Source organism: Miniopterus natalensis, chromosome 12 (assembly GCF_054644295.1).
Source record: "Miniopterus natalensis isolate mMinNat1 chromosome 12, mMinNat1.hap1, whole genome shotgun sequence".
Taxonomy (NCBI): Eukaryota; Metazoa; Chordata; class Mammalia; order Chiroptera; family Miniopteridae; genus Miniopterus; species Miniopterus natalensis.
In genome coordinates this window covers 8,112,157-8,126,543 of record NC_142092.1, presented here as the reverse complement: position 1 = coordinate 8,126,543, position 14,387 = coordinate 8,112,157, and the positions used below count along the sequence as shown (strand labels likewise).

Below are 14,387 nucleotides of genomic sequence, written 5' to 3'. Positions count from 1 at the left end.
GCCAGGAGCAAGCCTGCAATCTCTATTCCAGCGCTGGCAGCGGCCACTGTAAGCACGAGGCTATAAAATCATGTCCTAAGTGAATCTGTGCTTCCAGCCCTTTCAGTCACAACAGTTTAAAATTAGAATGTAGTATTAATAGTTGAGTTAAAATCCAATTGCACTTGTGTTTGCTAGCTAAATTCTAAGTATTTTACAGTTTAATGTCAAAAAGAAAGAAATGCATGTTGAGGTGCTTCAATTTGAGGTATCAGGTGCTTCCAACAAGCTCTCCAATGAAAGGATTACAACAAAAATTCCAAGAGCACACTGAGAACAGCTCCCAAAAATGTAAAAGCATAATATTAATTCTGTTATACATTCATGTCAAAGCAATTCTTCCTCAGCACCTATAAAAAATGTGAAAATCAGAATGCCTTTCAGTTCCAGTTACACATATAGTGCATATAGTATATTAACTACATGCACATATATATATCTAGATATAGATATATGATTAGTTATATAGCAAAATGAAGCTTTTTACCCTGGTTTCTGTTAAAGGTTAATACACACACACACACCAAATCTAGTTCTTAAAATATTTAGCGATCTTCATCTTTATTGCTTTCAATTTAAGAAGCAATACCCGGCTTAAAAGGTGTTCTATAACACTTCTTACCAATAAATAATGTATTCTTAAGAATAAACAAAGCATCTCATTTTAAATTGTATCCTCTGGGATACTTTGAGATTCAAGTTAGAGATATAGAATTGATTGGCATGTAGACCTTTCACTTTGGCTCTGTTTTAGTAGAGACAGGATTTTCAGTAAATTAACTATATGTACATACACATATATCTAGATATAGATATAGATATAGATATATGATTAGTTATATAGCAAAATGAAGCTTTTTACCCTGGTTTCTGTTAAAGGTTAACACACACACACATACACAAACACACACATGTATACATGCATACACAAGAAAGACACCACAAGACAAATATTCTCACTACATATTAGAAAAAATAATTCACTTTGTGTAGGAATTATCCAGTGACATTTCCATCACAAAGTTCTCTCAAACGGACATGATTTCAATGAAGAGAACAAAACTACACACTGACTCCTTCACTACCCATCTTCGCTGAGATGATGACTTAAAGTCTATTCCTTCTCAGCCTTTCAGGGTAAGGAGCAGGTCCTTATAAATCCTCACATCCCTTTCTTCCTTCCTCAGTAATACTTGGCCCAAGCCCTTGCTCAAAGTAGTTGCTCAATAAATATTTGTTGAATGAATACACTAATTCCACAGCACATTTCATACAAATACAAATGGGTATAAATGAGCAAAATGCAGAGAATGATTCAGCTGTGATGGTCCTAAAATAGAGGGCCTTGCAGAATTCAGAATCTGTAATGATATTATAGCATTATGGACTGGGTGTTCAAAGATTAATGTCATAAACTAAGTAGCAGTGCCAAGAAAGTAATCTTACTTTCAAATTAGAACTTAAAGGAACAACAGACACCACTGACATCAGGAACAAGATGTTTTTCTTTTGTGAAAAGTACACTGCCAACCAAATTTTAATGGTATAAAAGTGAACTACCGGAAAAATGAATTCAATGTGATATTATACAATTAGAATGAATTTAGCCAGCATAACTTCTCAGCTTTTCAACTCAGAGACAATGAGACCCACTCTTTGAACTGACTGGTGAATCAACCATTCTAAGAGAACTGCTCTTCTAGAATATAAATTAGACTAAAAATCAAAGGAACTGAACAAAAGACCAAGAAAATAAAGTCAGAAATTGTTTATAAAATTAGGGGGGAAAATATGTATATGTGGGGCCATTCGGATTTGTTCTGGCCTTATTTGAGGAACTTGAAAATCAAAGGGAATTGAATACTTTTTAAAAAGAAAAACAGAATATAAAAGAGCTTCCCTCTTCCCAAAGTTCAGGTTGGCATTTCATGACATTTCCTCCTGCCAAACACAGTAAATAAGACACAAGCCTGCCTATTAAGCAAAGAAATGCCTAGAAATAACTAAGTAAGCTGGGGGAGGGGGAGTCAAGAATAGCTATTATAACAACTCATTGTAAGTATCCTTTCATCAAAAGCCTACAAAAGTGAGATTCAATTAAAACACAAAAATATATATTACCAAAAATATCCACCATCTGAAACATAGCATTCATAATTGACCCAAGGAAATATCACAGAAACTACTTTCAGCATTACTGGGACACAGAAACCAACACAACTTTTCATATAAAGACAAATTTCAACTTGAGCCATAAACATACAAAAGATACTCTACAGTTATAAAAAACTGAATCCGCTACCTAAGACTAAATATTTAAAACAAGCAAACAGGAAGGGACGGAACCAAGAATCACAACTAACAGATTAAATCTACATTTAAAATCATCAGAAAGAACTGCAAAGTAGAGTCAATGATCTGAATACCTTTTTTGGTGCAGTATCCAGGAAGAGCTATAGAAAAAAAAAAAAGAGAGAGAGAGAGAGAAGGCGTAAAACTTCCATATAAACTCCAGAATCCAGATGAGATGTACACATTCCAGTTCAATATCCTTGTATTTAGGATGTTAAAATCAATTTCATCATGGAAAATGTTTTCGAAGGTAATTCCTGCCTAATACAGAAGTCAGCACTTCTAGAAATTAAGTGACTAACCCAGAAGCTAAAACCAAATGATGTAAAGAAACAATTTTGGAAGATTGGTTACCTCCTGCTGAACCAATATAATCTCTAATACAATCTCTCCACTTTTGCCCACAACAACCCCTGCACCTACTTACCTCACTCATAAAGGTGCCAGTCCTAAGTGAGGAATGGCTTTGAAATACTCAGATAAACAACTCTCGTCAGGCTTTCATTTCAACTTACAGATAATTATCAAAATAACTTTAATGCGAAGGACCTTAAAGGATTTACTAAGATTTAAAATATTCCTTACCTGGGAAGGGAAACAAATTACTGGCTACTAAAATTATTTTTTCCTAATATAGAAAAAAATAAATTTAGATATTTAATTTCTTATTTATGTACAACACCCACACATTTCAAATAAATTGGGCCTCTGTATGGAAAGGCCTTTTGAAGGACAATGTTTTACGCCTCCCTCCCCAAAAAAGTACCCTGTCTGCCGGTCACATGCACCACCAGTATAAATCTTTGGATCTGTGTAATACTCTCTTAAAATGGATGTACTAGAGGCACAATCATGGTTTAAATTAACCACTCTGAATAATTCATATTCTCTCAGTAAATAATTTAATATATTTATTTTCTATAACCTTCAACATGAGGCTCTCCCGTGAGGTCTTTGCATTTTTGCAAAACCCCCCAAATAAGCCTAGCTGCGACTTAATATTAGGCAACATAGAAACTCTTCAGTATAAGAAAAATATGTAACAATAGCTTCAAAAAGGAAGGAATGGCTTGGGTTTATTCTTCCTCTTACAAAGAATCTTTCAAGAGAAGCCTTCTCCTGCTTCCTGCTCCGCTGCTGACAAATACTGAGCCAGCCTTGGTTTGTGCCACCAGGAGCGCCCTTCAAAGCAGAGAGAGGGACACAGCATTTCCACTGTGCTGACTCACGGCCTTGTGTGCAAGTACACAGATGGGGAAATGTCTGCTCCTGAGCTAGAAACCCTTCCAGCACTGACGACTGGCCCAGTCCGCCCCTGTGTCCCTGTCCTGGCCCACTGCCGGCACACCTGGAATGCTGAGGACATCAGCGGGGCCTGGATGTCAATGTGGCACCAGGCCAGGCGGTTCACATGCAGCCCCTTCACTTCACCCTCCAAACAACTCTGAGCGCTTTTTAAACGGGTGGGAAAATCACGACTCCAAAGGTTATTAATAATCTGGCTGTGTTCAGTCCCCGCGTGGGCAGACACGAGCTTACCCTGGTTTCCTCCTGCCTACCCACGAGAATTAGCTCTGCCTGAACTCTTCCCATCAAAGTTAGATTTCAAATACGATGTGGTTCCTCTAAACACTGGTCCCTGGATCTCCCTCAGGCCCTTCAAGTTTTTTCCCTCACTTAACACACAAAACAAGTCCCATAAGAGCAGGGACGATCTCCAGCAGTGACCTACTACTTTTAGCACTTGAGAAAAAAACCAAAAACCTGGCTGAGTATTCACTATACATTTGTTAAATGAATGAAATATCAGGAAAATCTGGGCAATGGGGACTGCAAATCTGGAAAACAGCATGAGCTCCAGAGGACCTAAATTGTGTCCTTAGTTTGTTCATTTCTCCAAATTCCTGAGGTTAATTACTCATCTCTCTAAATTCAGTTTTACAGATACTACTTTTGCAGCATCTACTATGACACTGTTTACTAGCCTAAGTAGCACAGGATTCATTAGTAGATGTTCAACAAACCATTTATGTACAACTCCGTGAAACAGCTTTATCTGTTGGAAAGAACTAAAGTCAGGTAGTCATGGATTTATTTCCCAAAAAGAAACCACCAACTTGGAAAAATTACTTATCTCTAGTCTTGGCTTCTTCAGAGGGAAAAGTGGTTGGTTGTGACATTTCTAGATGATAGCCTGAAATTCTTTCAAAAAACAAAACATCTGTCCTATCAATTCAGAGATCCCCAGAGACTATCTCAGAAGCTTGGAAATGTAATTCCATCCTAAAAATCCACAATGTAGATTTCATTCCAGCCTTCCCTGAACCCAAAGGAACTGGGGAAATTCATTCCTATTCCAAGGCACAGAGAAGTTAGAGTTTACACTGACTGACCATCTCTGTAAGCCAGTTATCCCACCTTCCCTTCCTCATCTATATGTCCAACCACTCTTTATGTCCACTGAAGCAGTAATATTAAAACTGCGTTAGGATGAAAAAGCTGTGGTACATTTACACCGTGGAATACTATGCAGCCGCAAAAAAGGACCTCTTATCCTTTGGGAGAGCGTGAAGGGAACTGGAAAGTATTATGCTAAGCGAAATAAGTCAGAGGAAGACAAGTGCCACACGATCTCACTTATATGTGGAATATAATGAACAAAATAAACTGATGAAAAAAATAGATCCAGAGACATTGAAGCATGGAACAGACTGAGGGGTCTCAGAGGGAAGGTGGGAAGGGGGGAGAGGGTGGGGAGAGATTAACCAAAGAACTTATATGCATATACGCATAACCCATGGACACAGGCATTGGTATAAGGCAGGCCTCGGAGTGGGGTGGATGCAGGATAGAGGGGATCAAAGGGGGACATCTGTAATACTTTCAATAATAAAGATAAATTTAACAAAAAAAGTGTGTTAGGTTTTTGTCTGTGTGTGATGTTGGAATACTTAAAGAATTATACTTAAAGCAGATAATATGACACCATCAGAAGTAAAGATTTTGAAGAATTAAGCACATAAATCAAGAAAATTAATTCACATTATAAACAAATTTAAAAGTGCAATTTTCTTCCTTTCTATTTTATTTTTTAATCCTCGCCCGAGGATATTTTATCCATTGCTTTTCAGAGAGAGTGGAAGGGGGGGAGAGAGAAATAGAGCGACACACTGATTGGTTGCATCCCGCATATGCCCTCAGCGGGGCCGGGGATCGGGCCCACAACTGAGGTACGTGCCCTTGGCTGGAATTGAACCCAAGGACCCTTCTGTCTGCAGGTTGATGCTCTATCACTGAGCAAAACCAGCTAGGGCTTTTCTTCCTTTTTTTAATACAAGTCATATGCAAGAAGAAAAATCAATAGTACATACTTGGACGAGCTTCAGTTATTGAAACTCAATAATCTACTACATGGAACTCGAGAAGAAAAATGAATTTATTTCCTCCTTGAAATAGTGCTCCAGGTAACAGCATATCAAGTATATCTCAAGAAAATATACTTCTATCACTGCAAACAATGAACATGCATGAATGACTGTTTTACATAGTAAACATGCAATAAATACTTCCTAAATTAAGGAATAATTTTTCCCTATCTAATGATGTCTAGTGACTTTTTTTTAATCCTAAAAAAAGGAGGGGACATAGTATTGTTTAATTTTATTTGATGAGTATCCAAGACACTATCAATCAGTGCTTTCAGATGACAATCCTGAACTCAACTAGAGCGTCTCCAATAAAATAATTTACTGTTATAGACACTCTTTAAAAGGTAGAATATTGTGGCAGACACTGAAAAAAAATCATTTTTTTAAAATTTAAGACAAACCACCAAGACTCTTTTTTAACTAGTAATTATCAATTTTCTTTACTAGTTAGGAATTTAAAGGACAAGAAAGTAAAATAAGTTGAAGTTCTGTACCAAGAATCAACCCTACAAATCATCAAACAGATTACAGTGTTACAGTTTTAAAATGTTTCCCTACATTGATAAAGAGGAAAGGAGAATGTGCACTGTCGTTTACGGAGGGCCCTACTTAAGGGATAGGAACATAAGAGATCAAATCTGGCGACACGAAGGTTCATAAGAAAATAAAAAATATGACTGTGCCCAACATTTTTTCCTTTGGTATTTCTCCCATCTTGAGTTATCTAGTTCCAAATTAAACTGAAAACCCTCCTCGTTTCCCTTCTTCCCTCAGCTCCCTTGACTGGTAACAACTAATTCTGATTATATCTTTACTCAGCATTGTTTAGCATTAATGTATGCAGTTTATACTGTATTTCTGACCTTTCACATGGTGTCCTGGAACTGCACCAGGAGTACAGCTCCGGTAAAAACCCATGTCATTGCACATGGCAAGAACTCAGTGAATGGTCAGTAACATCTTGATGGGGTCGGGGTAGGAATAAAATCCCCATCAGTCTGCTTCTAGTATAGTTTAGCTCAGTGTGGTCAGGTGACTGGCTGGACACTAAGCAACAGTGACCACAGAACAAAGGACTACAGGTACAAAATAGGCATTAAGCATTCTATACTAAATGTGCACACATGAACTATCCTGGAATCAATGGGAATTCAATTTGCAGTAAAAACGTCAAGGGACTAAAGTAAAAAAAAAAAAAATTAATGTATTTAAGGGCAGAAGTGATAATGTGCATTAATTTTTACAAACTAACCCCGATGGGAAAAAATCATCACAATATTATAAGTGCTGGCAAGGATGTGGAATAATTGGTACACTGCTGGTGGGAATATTGGGTGGTGCAGCCACCATGGAAAAAAGCCTGGCAGTTGCTCAAAAGATTAAACATGGAATTACCGTGCGATCCAGCAATTCCCCTGTTAGGTATATACCCAAAGGAACTGAGAACATATGTCCATGCAAAACCTTGTACATGAACGTTCATAGCAGCATTATTCATAATCGCCAGAACATTTCACTGATGAATGAATGGATAAACCTATGAATACTCTGGCCAGCCTCTCCATTCTATTTAACTCTACAGATACAGTCACATTATGGAGGTAGCTATACACACTGATGCTACAGTAGCCATTTGCAGTAGGGACTGGAAAACCACCAAGTAACCATTTACTTATTACCATTAAATAAATCACACTTCAGCCACACAATGCAATACCACCCAGGCATTACAAAGAGGACTGCTCTTGCTGGTATGGCACAATTTGCAGAAACTAAGATATGCATAGACAACTGAAGGGAAAGAAAACTTACCAGGGAGGGAGACTGACTAAATCTGTATCTCCTTTGGTAATGTTCGACTCTAAAAAATGTGCATGCATTACTTTTTAAGTTAAGAAAACAATGAGAAAAACACAAGTTGGGAAGAATGGGACCAGGTTGCCATTTGCTGAGGATGAGCTCTCAAGTCTTCCCTTCCCTATAAACCCAACAAAAAGTAATCCACACACTGCACCCCAAGTCACTTTCTTTTCTCTTGTATGTCACACCAAAACAGACTGATTTAGTATCATTTTTTCCAGGAAGCCAAGACTGTTACTAAGGGACACCTGGGGAAACTGCAGGGAAAGTTGACCCCGTTACTTCCCTGGGGTGATCTTACCCTGAGACTGGACCCCCTCTTCCATTCATCTGGGCTTGTAAGCCAAATAACAGCATTTTAATCATCTATATACTGTAGCAACTCTTTCCTCAGTACTCTGCTTGTGATATTTTCTGAAGTTAATTCATTGCTCACCGTTCAGGAAAGCCAGCCACATTGCATTTTTTCTCAATGAAGCAGGAGGAATATTTACTCCCACGACTTTGTTGTCAAAAACCTCGTTTTTGACTGGAGCCTATCTAAATGTTCATCAATAAGGAGCTGTCTAAACAAGCTCTAAAACATATATACATTCAAATCCACATATTCTTTTTCATGGTTTTAGATTTTAAAGCCGTATCTACTTTGGCCTAAGCAGTAATTAAAAGCAAATGAGGCAGTTTTGCCTGTACTAATGCAAAACAATGGGTCTGCTAAGAAATAGCGCGAAGAAAAAACAACCTGCAAACAAGACGCCGTGTGCTACCAGGTACCTGGGTGTGGAGGGGGGTAACTGCGTAGCGCTCAGCCTGTTTCTGGAAAAAGTCCCCGAGACTAGGAACATACACTGCCACTGGGGAAGGACACTGGTGGCTGAGACCAACTTCCCACTATACTCCTGTGTACCTTTAGAATTGAGAGTTCTATACCATGGAAGGGCATTACCTGCCCTAAAATGAAAAAGCTATTGAACAAAATTTCTTTGAAAAAGTATAAATAACAAAGGCATAAGGAATGTGTGGGTCCCCCTCCCCCAGCCCTCCTCGGCGGGGCCACCTCCCGGGGCGCACGCCAGTGGGACCCGGTGCCACGGTGGGACCCGGTTCCGCCCAGCCAGCTGGCTTGGCCCCCGAGAGCAGTTCTCACTGCCATGGGCCAGGCAGGTGCCAGCAGGGGACAGGGACTTAAGGTAACCACTTCCTCTTGCCCCTCTGTTCCCAAGGGCCACCCACCCACACTGAGAAACCTCCCAGCTTTTTTTTAAAAAAAAGACCTTAGTTTCCAACTATCCATCAACCTAGAAAATAATTTGTACATTTGTTTGTCTGAATACCCTTGAAGTTAATGTCCAGGCCACTCCAGCTCACCTGGTGCATCAATGCCTAAGGGCAGGAAACAGTTTCTAAAAAGCCCAGGTATGCCAAGGCTTCCACATTACACACCCCATTGACCAGACTGCAAACCCCCCAAACTGAAGCCGGCTGCGCTCACAGCGCCTCGGCGTCACTCCCGGCCAGCCCAGCGGCTCCAGGTCCGACGGCGCAGCCGCCAACAACTGCACCATCGGCACCCATCATAGAACAGCGACGGGCGGGCTGCTTTTCTACCTGCCGGGTCTGGCTGCGGTTTCCCAGAAGCGACAACTCTGGGCGCTCCGCACGCTGACCAGGTCAGATGCCACGCGCGGGACACGCGTTTCCCGGCGCCGGGGGAGGACCGCGTGCTCGGGCCGCGCGCGGCGCACAGGCCCCGGCGGGAGGCGGCCGTCGCGCCCGCCGCCCGGCGAGGGCTCCATTTCCTACCCAGCGGCTGAGGTTTGGCAAACGCCACACAAACAGCTCCCCTGCGGGCATGTTGCGCGCGGCTGGGGAATCCTCTGGGGCGTCTCGGGGGTTCAGGCTCCTGAGAGGGCCAACCCCGCGTGGAACCCCCAAGGTGGTATCAACCGGAACTTAGAAAAAGCCCGAGGTGCTGAGCCGACTCCAGCCATCTAGAAAGGTGACCCTGGGCCCACCATGCTGGGTGGGAGGGAGCCAGATAAAGTTACAGCTCACCGCGACCCAGATGGCAACTGGGCGGAGGGGTCGCTCCCCGGGAGCCAGGCTCCTGAAGGGGGTGTGGCGGGCTGGGGCTTTTGTGGGGGTGGAGGCACCTCCGCTCCCCGGGGGGGCCGGGGCCCCGCGCGCGGCGCCGCGTGTCCCGGTGCCTCGCCGCACATTCGTCCGCCGGCTCACCGGTGATGTCCAGGTACAGGTCGTCCAGCGGGCCCAGGCGGTGCAGGTCCTGCGGGGTGGCGCTGCGGCTCTTCTTCACGCCCAGCGAGGACGCCGAGCTGCGCCTCGAGCAGGGGGGCGCGGCGGCCCAGCTTGGGCGCCGCTCGCTCTTCCGCTTCATGGAGGCGGCTGCGGCTGGTCAGGGGGCCGCCACCATGGCCCCGCGAGCCCCGGAGCCCACCCAGGCCCCCGCCAGCCGCGCGCACGCGGGGCGGCGGGCTCGGAGCGGCGCCGCAGGGGCGGCGGGCACCCGTCGGGAGGCTGCGGCGCAGGAGCCAGAGGAGGGGCCAGGCCCACCGCGCCGGCCCCGCTCCCTCCCGCAGCCTCCCCAGGACCCGCGCCGCAGCCCGGGCTACAGCGCCTCCTGCCGCTGCCGGCGCCCCCCAGCCCGCCCCTGGGTGCCCGCCGCCCGCTGGGGGGGTGCTGCGAGGGGCGCCTGGGGCTGCCTCGGGTACCCACGCCCGCCCGCCGGGGACGCAGCTGCGGAGGCGGGGGAGGCGGGGGGCGCAGCAGCCCGAGGTGCCCGGGGACCCCAGGAGGGCTGTTCCGTGGAGCTTCATTCACAAAAAAGGGCCCACAACCCTCCTCGGCCTGCAGACTGCGGCCTCTCATTGGTCAGGGCGGCGTGACGTCACAGAGAGGGGCCTTTCTACAGGCAGGTACCCAGTGACGCCATAAAGAAAAGTCTGAGTGATCCCGCCAATCAAGGGAAAAAGTGTGCGTGTGCCCCGCCGGCGCCCCGACTCGACCGCGTCCTCGGCGTTCCCCCCGCGCCGAGACCCCGGTTCCACCTCCTTCGTGAGCCGCCAGGGCTCCCACGGCCCCGGCCTGTAACTCCGGCTCCCCAGCGTGCGTGTTCTTAACGGCGCGCTTGGTCTTCTTTGTAATCACGCCAACTGGAGGACTCCAGCCGTGGCTTCTGGCTTGGACTGCTTGAATTGTCCCCCGCCACGTAGCCTTAAGGTAGATTTGGTTCCAGAACTTACGAGCTGCTTGTCAGCTACGTTCCTTGCGTTGACCTAGCACCGCACTCAGAAGGTCAAGCCGCCCTGGCTGGCGCGCTCAGACGGTCGGAGCGGCCCCTGGACTCACCAAGGCTGCGGCTGGATGGGAGGACACTTAGAAAAATCAGCCAGTGATGCCTAAATGGGCGGGACAACAAACCGATGTTTCTCCCCTTAAAAAAATAAAATTAAATAAAAATTAAAATAAAAAAAAGACCAAGCAACGGCTCCTTACTGAGTGTATAAAACAACAGTGGAGACACATAATCATAATGGTTTCCACCTCCTAACTCATCTCGAATCCAGTACTCACATTAAACTCAGTAATTTTATAGGCCAGTTACTATGTTTTCCTTACCTAAGGTGTCTACAGGTCAAATTATTGAAGTATCGAAGCCAGTGGCGAATCAAATCTATGAACTTTTTATCTTGCAAACTAGTCAGATCCCTTTGTTTTTCTACTGGGTTGAAATAACACCGGATCTTTCTGGAACTTAACCAAAACTGTCCTTTGGCAGGGCCATTAAACTAATTTCCATGATAGCATCTAAAAGGGTGAGAAGACTGGAGGAGTCTTTACATTTTGTAGCCCAAAATTCCACAACTTGCAAACTATTCCTGACTATTGGCCAGCATTTTCACGTTTTATCTTGTGGTTTTACAACTACTGCCAGCTTCTAGAAAAGAAAGGGGAGTTGAGTCTGTCAGTCCCCAGGAAGCCTCTCAGAAATGCAAATTTTATTTGCAGGCCTCCTGGATGGGCTATTTGACTTCTATTGTCAAAGACCTTTACTTTAAGCACTGTTAATGAAGGAGGAAAGGGGGCTGGAGGTACCTCGTCCAGCTTGACAGTCTCAGTGGAACAGTCTGGAAGTAGAGATCAGCCACTTAGACCAGAAGCTTAATAATCTTGTCCATCCTTACCCTATTTCTTATAAGAAAATTGGTGAAGGCCAGAAATTAACAGTGGTCTACGTGTTTTGCCTGTAGGGGCAGCAAAGAAGTTAGTTAAAGGCTGTGAAGTGCTGTGTAAACGACTTCAGTAAGCAGAAACCTGCCAGTCCCAGGTCCATCCTCTGTTTTGATTGGAGGAGACCTTTCACACTGGCCTAGGAGCTCAACAATACAAAGGCCACCCTTTCCCAAACTACAGGAGATTTTACAACAGGTCTTGTTTTTGTTTTTTGTTTTATTGAGGTATAATTGGCCTATAACATTATATTTATTTCAGATGTACAATGATTTGATATTTGCATATATTTCTAAATAATCACCACGGAAAGTTTAACATCTCAGTAGGTCTTGTTTTGAATAAATATTACATGGGAGCTGTCTGCTTGGCTTCCTGGAATGACAATCTATTTATTGGAGACTGACTTACCTAAATGTCAAATTAAAACTAAAGTGCCAAAAAGTTCACTTATATCAATTTGCTTTTCTTTCACCTTCAAATACAGTGTTTGGGCTAGAAATTCTAACAAAATTCGTTTTCAATAAAAGATAAAAGTCTAAACATAATTATACTGTTTAAGCATTTTTACATTTGACTTTGCAGTTTTGTTAGTATAACATCATTAAGAGAAAAAGTACATGATTACACTTTATAATTATGCAGAAATAGCTTCCATTCTTGGAATAAGCAAGTCCTTGTGCTGAGTATATATATTAAAGTTTGAAACCCTAATTATATTTTATTCTTGGGTCATGTTTAGATAGTGGCTAAAAGTGCTATTTCTTACAGATACTTGTTGCTGCACTTTCCTTGAAAAATTTGAGTCTTCCCGCACTTCAAAAAAGGTGTCTTCTTGGTTCTAAGAATTTGGCCACAGGAAATGTAGTTTGCATGGTTGGTTGGTGAATTTGTTGTTCATTGTCTGACCATTTATCATAGAAATTTAGAGCTTGAAAGAGCCTTGACAATATTTGGTCCAAGGCTGTCCTTTCAGTGAGGACCAGTGACCCAATTAGAGGCAGTGGCAGGGCAGGGTGAGAATCTAAACACTGGAGAACGCTAAGTTGTTTTCTCTGAGTTGTCTGAGCTCAGAGAATAGATGCATTTGGTTGTGATTATAAACATTGTGGGCAACACACTGAAAAGCAACAAAGGGACGGGAGGAGTGTAGGCAAAACTCACCCTGAAAGGAAAACAGTTATAGAGCATTTTCTTAAATGAGTATTTCAGATAAGCCACAGTCTGAAAATTTGAAATCTTACCCTGCGATTTGTAGAAACTGGTCAATAGATATGTTATGCTAAAATTTCAAATGGTAATATAAGTTTTAGAATCAATGGGTTACAGCTGGTTTTTTTTTTTTCCTTTAAAATTTTATTATATTTTCTTGATTCTGGGGCGGGGGGCGGGGGGGGGAGAAATAGATCAATTGGCTGCCTCCCAACCAGGAATCAAACCCATGACCTTCCAGTGCACGGGACAACACTCCAACCAACTGAGCCACACTGGTCAGGGCTGGATTACAGCTTTAATTATGTGAAGATACTTTCTTTAATGTCAAAATTTGATAAAAATTAGATGGTTTAGGTGGCAGGGATATGGGAAAATGGACACACAGTGAAATCTCCTCTAGCACATTTAAGAAAAATTGGTTGTGTTTAATTGGATTTCTGGTAATCTCAGCATTAATCTAAAATCCCCCATGTTCCTGACCCTGAGACTGAAAATCTCTTAGAATTGTGAAAAGGGAAGAAAACGGTTACTTACTGAGGTCAGGTCCTTAACCCAGGTCCTGCAGTGAGTTTGGTTTGAAAACCTATGGCTCTTTCTTGGGTCCAGCACCATTCTTCACAGGTTGAGAACAGAGTTTAATGGGACCTTTTCTTGCAGGTGGGTTTTTGAAATTGAATGACCTCTATAGTTGTATAAATGTCATATGTTTTTATTAAATTTTCTGGACCTCAGACCAAACCCTGTAATTGTGGACTTTTAAAACAATATTTCTGATGTTAATTTGGTTGATTGGTTATGTACGCTTCCTCCCACACAAAAAATAAAATGGAATGGGTGGGGAGGGGGTGAATATTCTAATTATTTTGAGTTTTGTGATCAGAGGATGACTGAGAATGCTTTCATCTCAAAGTAAAAGAGGACTGTGCCTAGGGGCTGAATAAGCAGTACAGAACTCGCTCTTTCATTTACCTTTTGAGAAATGCTGGCGTGCATTTGACATACATCAGATATTCAGTGTGAGACATGAGCAGAAGCCAGGTACAGATAACTCAGGTACAGAAACTCACCAGGGCAGAAAGCCCTGGATGCCTAGCAAGGGGCAAAATTGGGAAAACAAGAACCTTGACCCCAGGATAACCTAACCTCCCCCAGCATATCCCTGGTCATGCAGTTTAAACCCCCTGAACGTTTCCTCCCTAAAGGTAACATCTAGGCCTCAGCTGTTTTTCAGCTCCAGATCTAGAA

General features: G+C 43.1%; 1 protein-coding gene across 6 annotated transcripts in view; it reads right to left on the bottom strand.

The window, feature by feature from the left end:
* CDC14B (cell division cycle 14B) overlaps positions 1-10,136 on the bottom strand; it is a 78,210-nt gene extending 68,074 nt beyond the window's left edge. For 4 of the 6 annotated variants that reach the window (XM_087822600.1, XM_087822598.1, XM_087822601.1 and 1 more), the window contains exon 1: positions 9,915-10,132. In XM_087822600.1, the coding sequence (XP_087678726.1) occupies positions 9,915-10,074 (160 nt within the window). In that variant the 5' untranslated portion in view covers positions 10,075-10,132. Of the gene's footprint in view, positions 1-9,914 lie in introns of all 6 variants that reach the window. The other 2 variants (XM_087822595.1, XM_087822597.1) reach the window with 2 other exon arrangements.
* Positions 10,137-14,387: the final 4,251 nt, after the last annotated feature.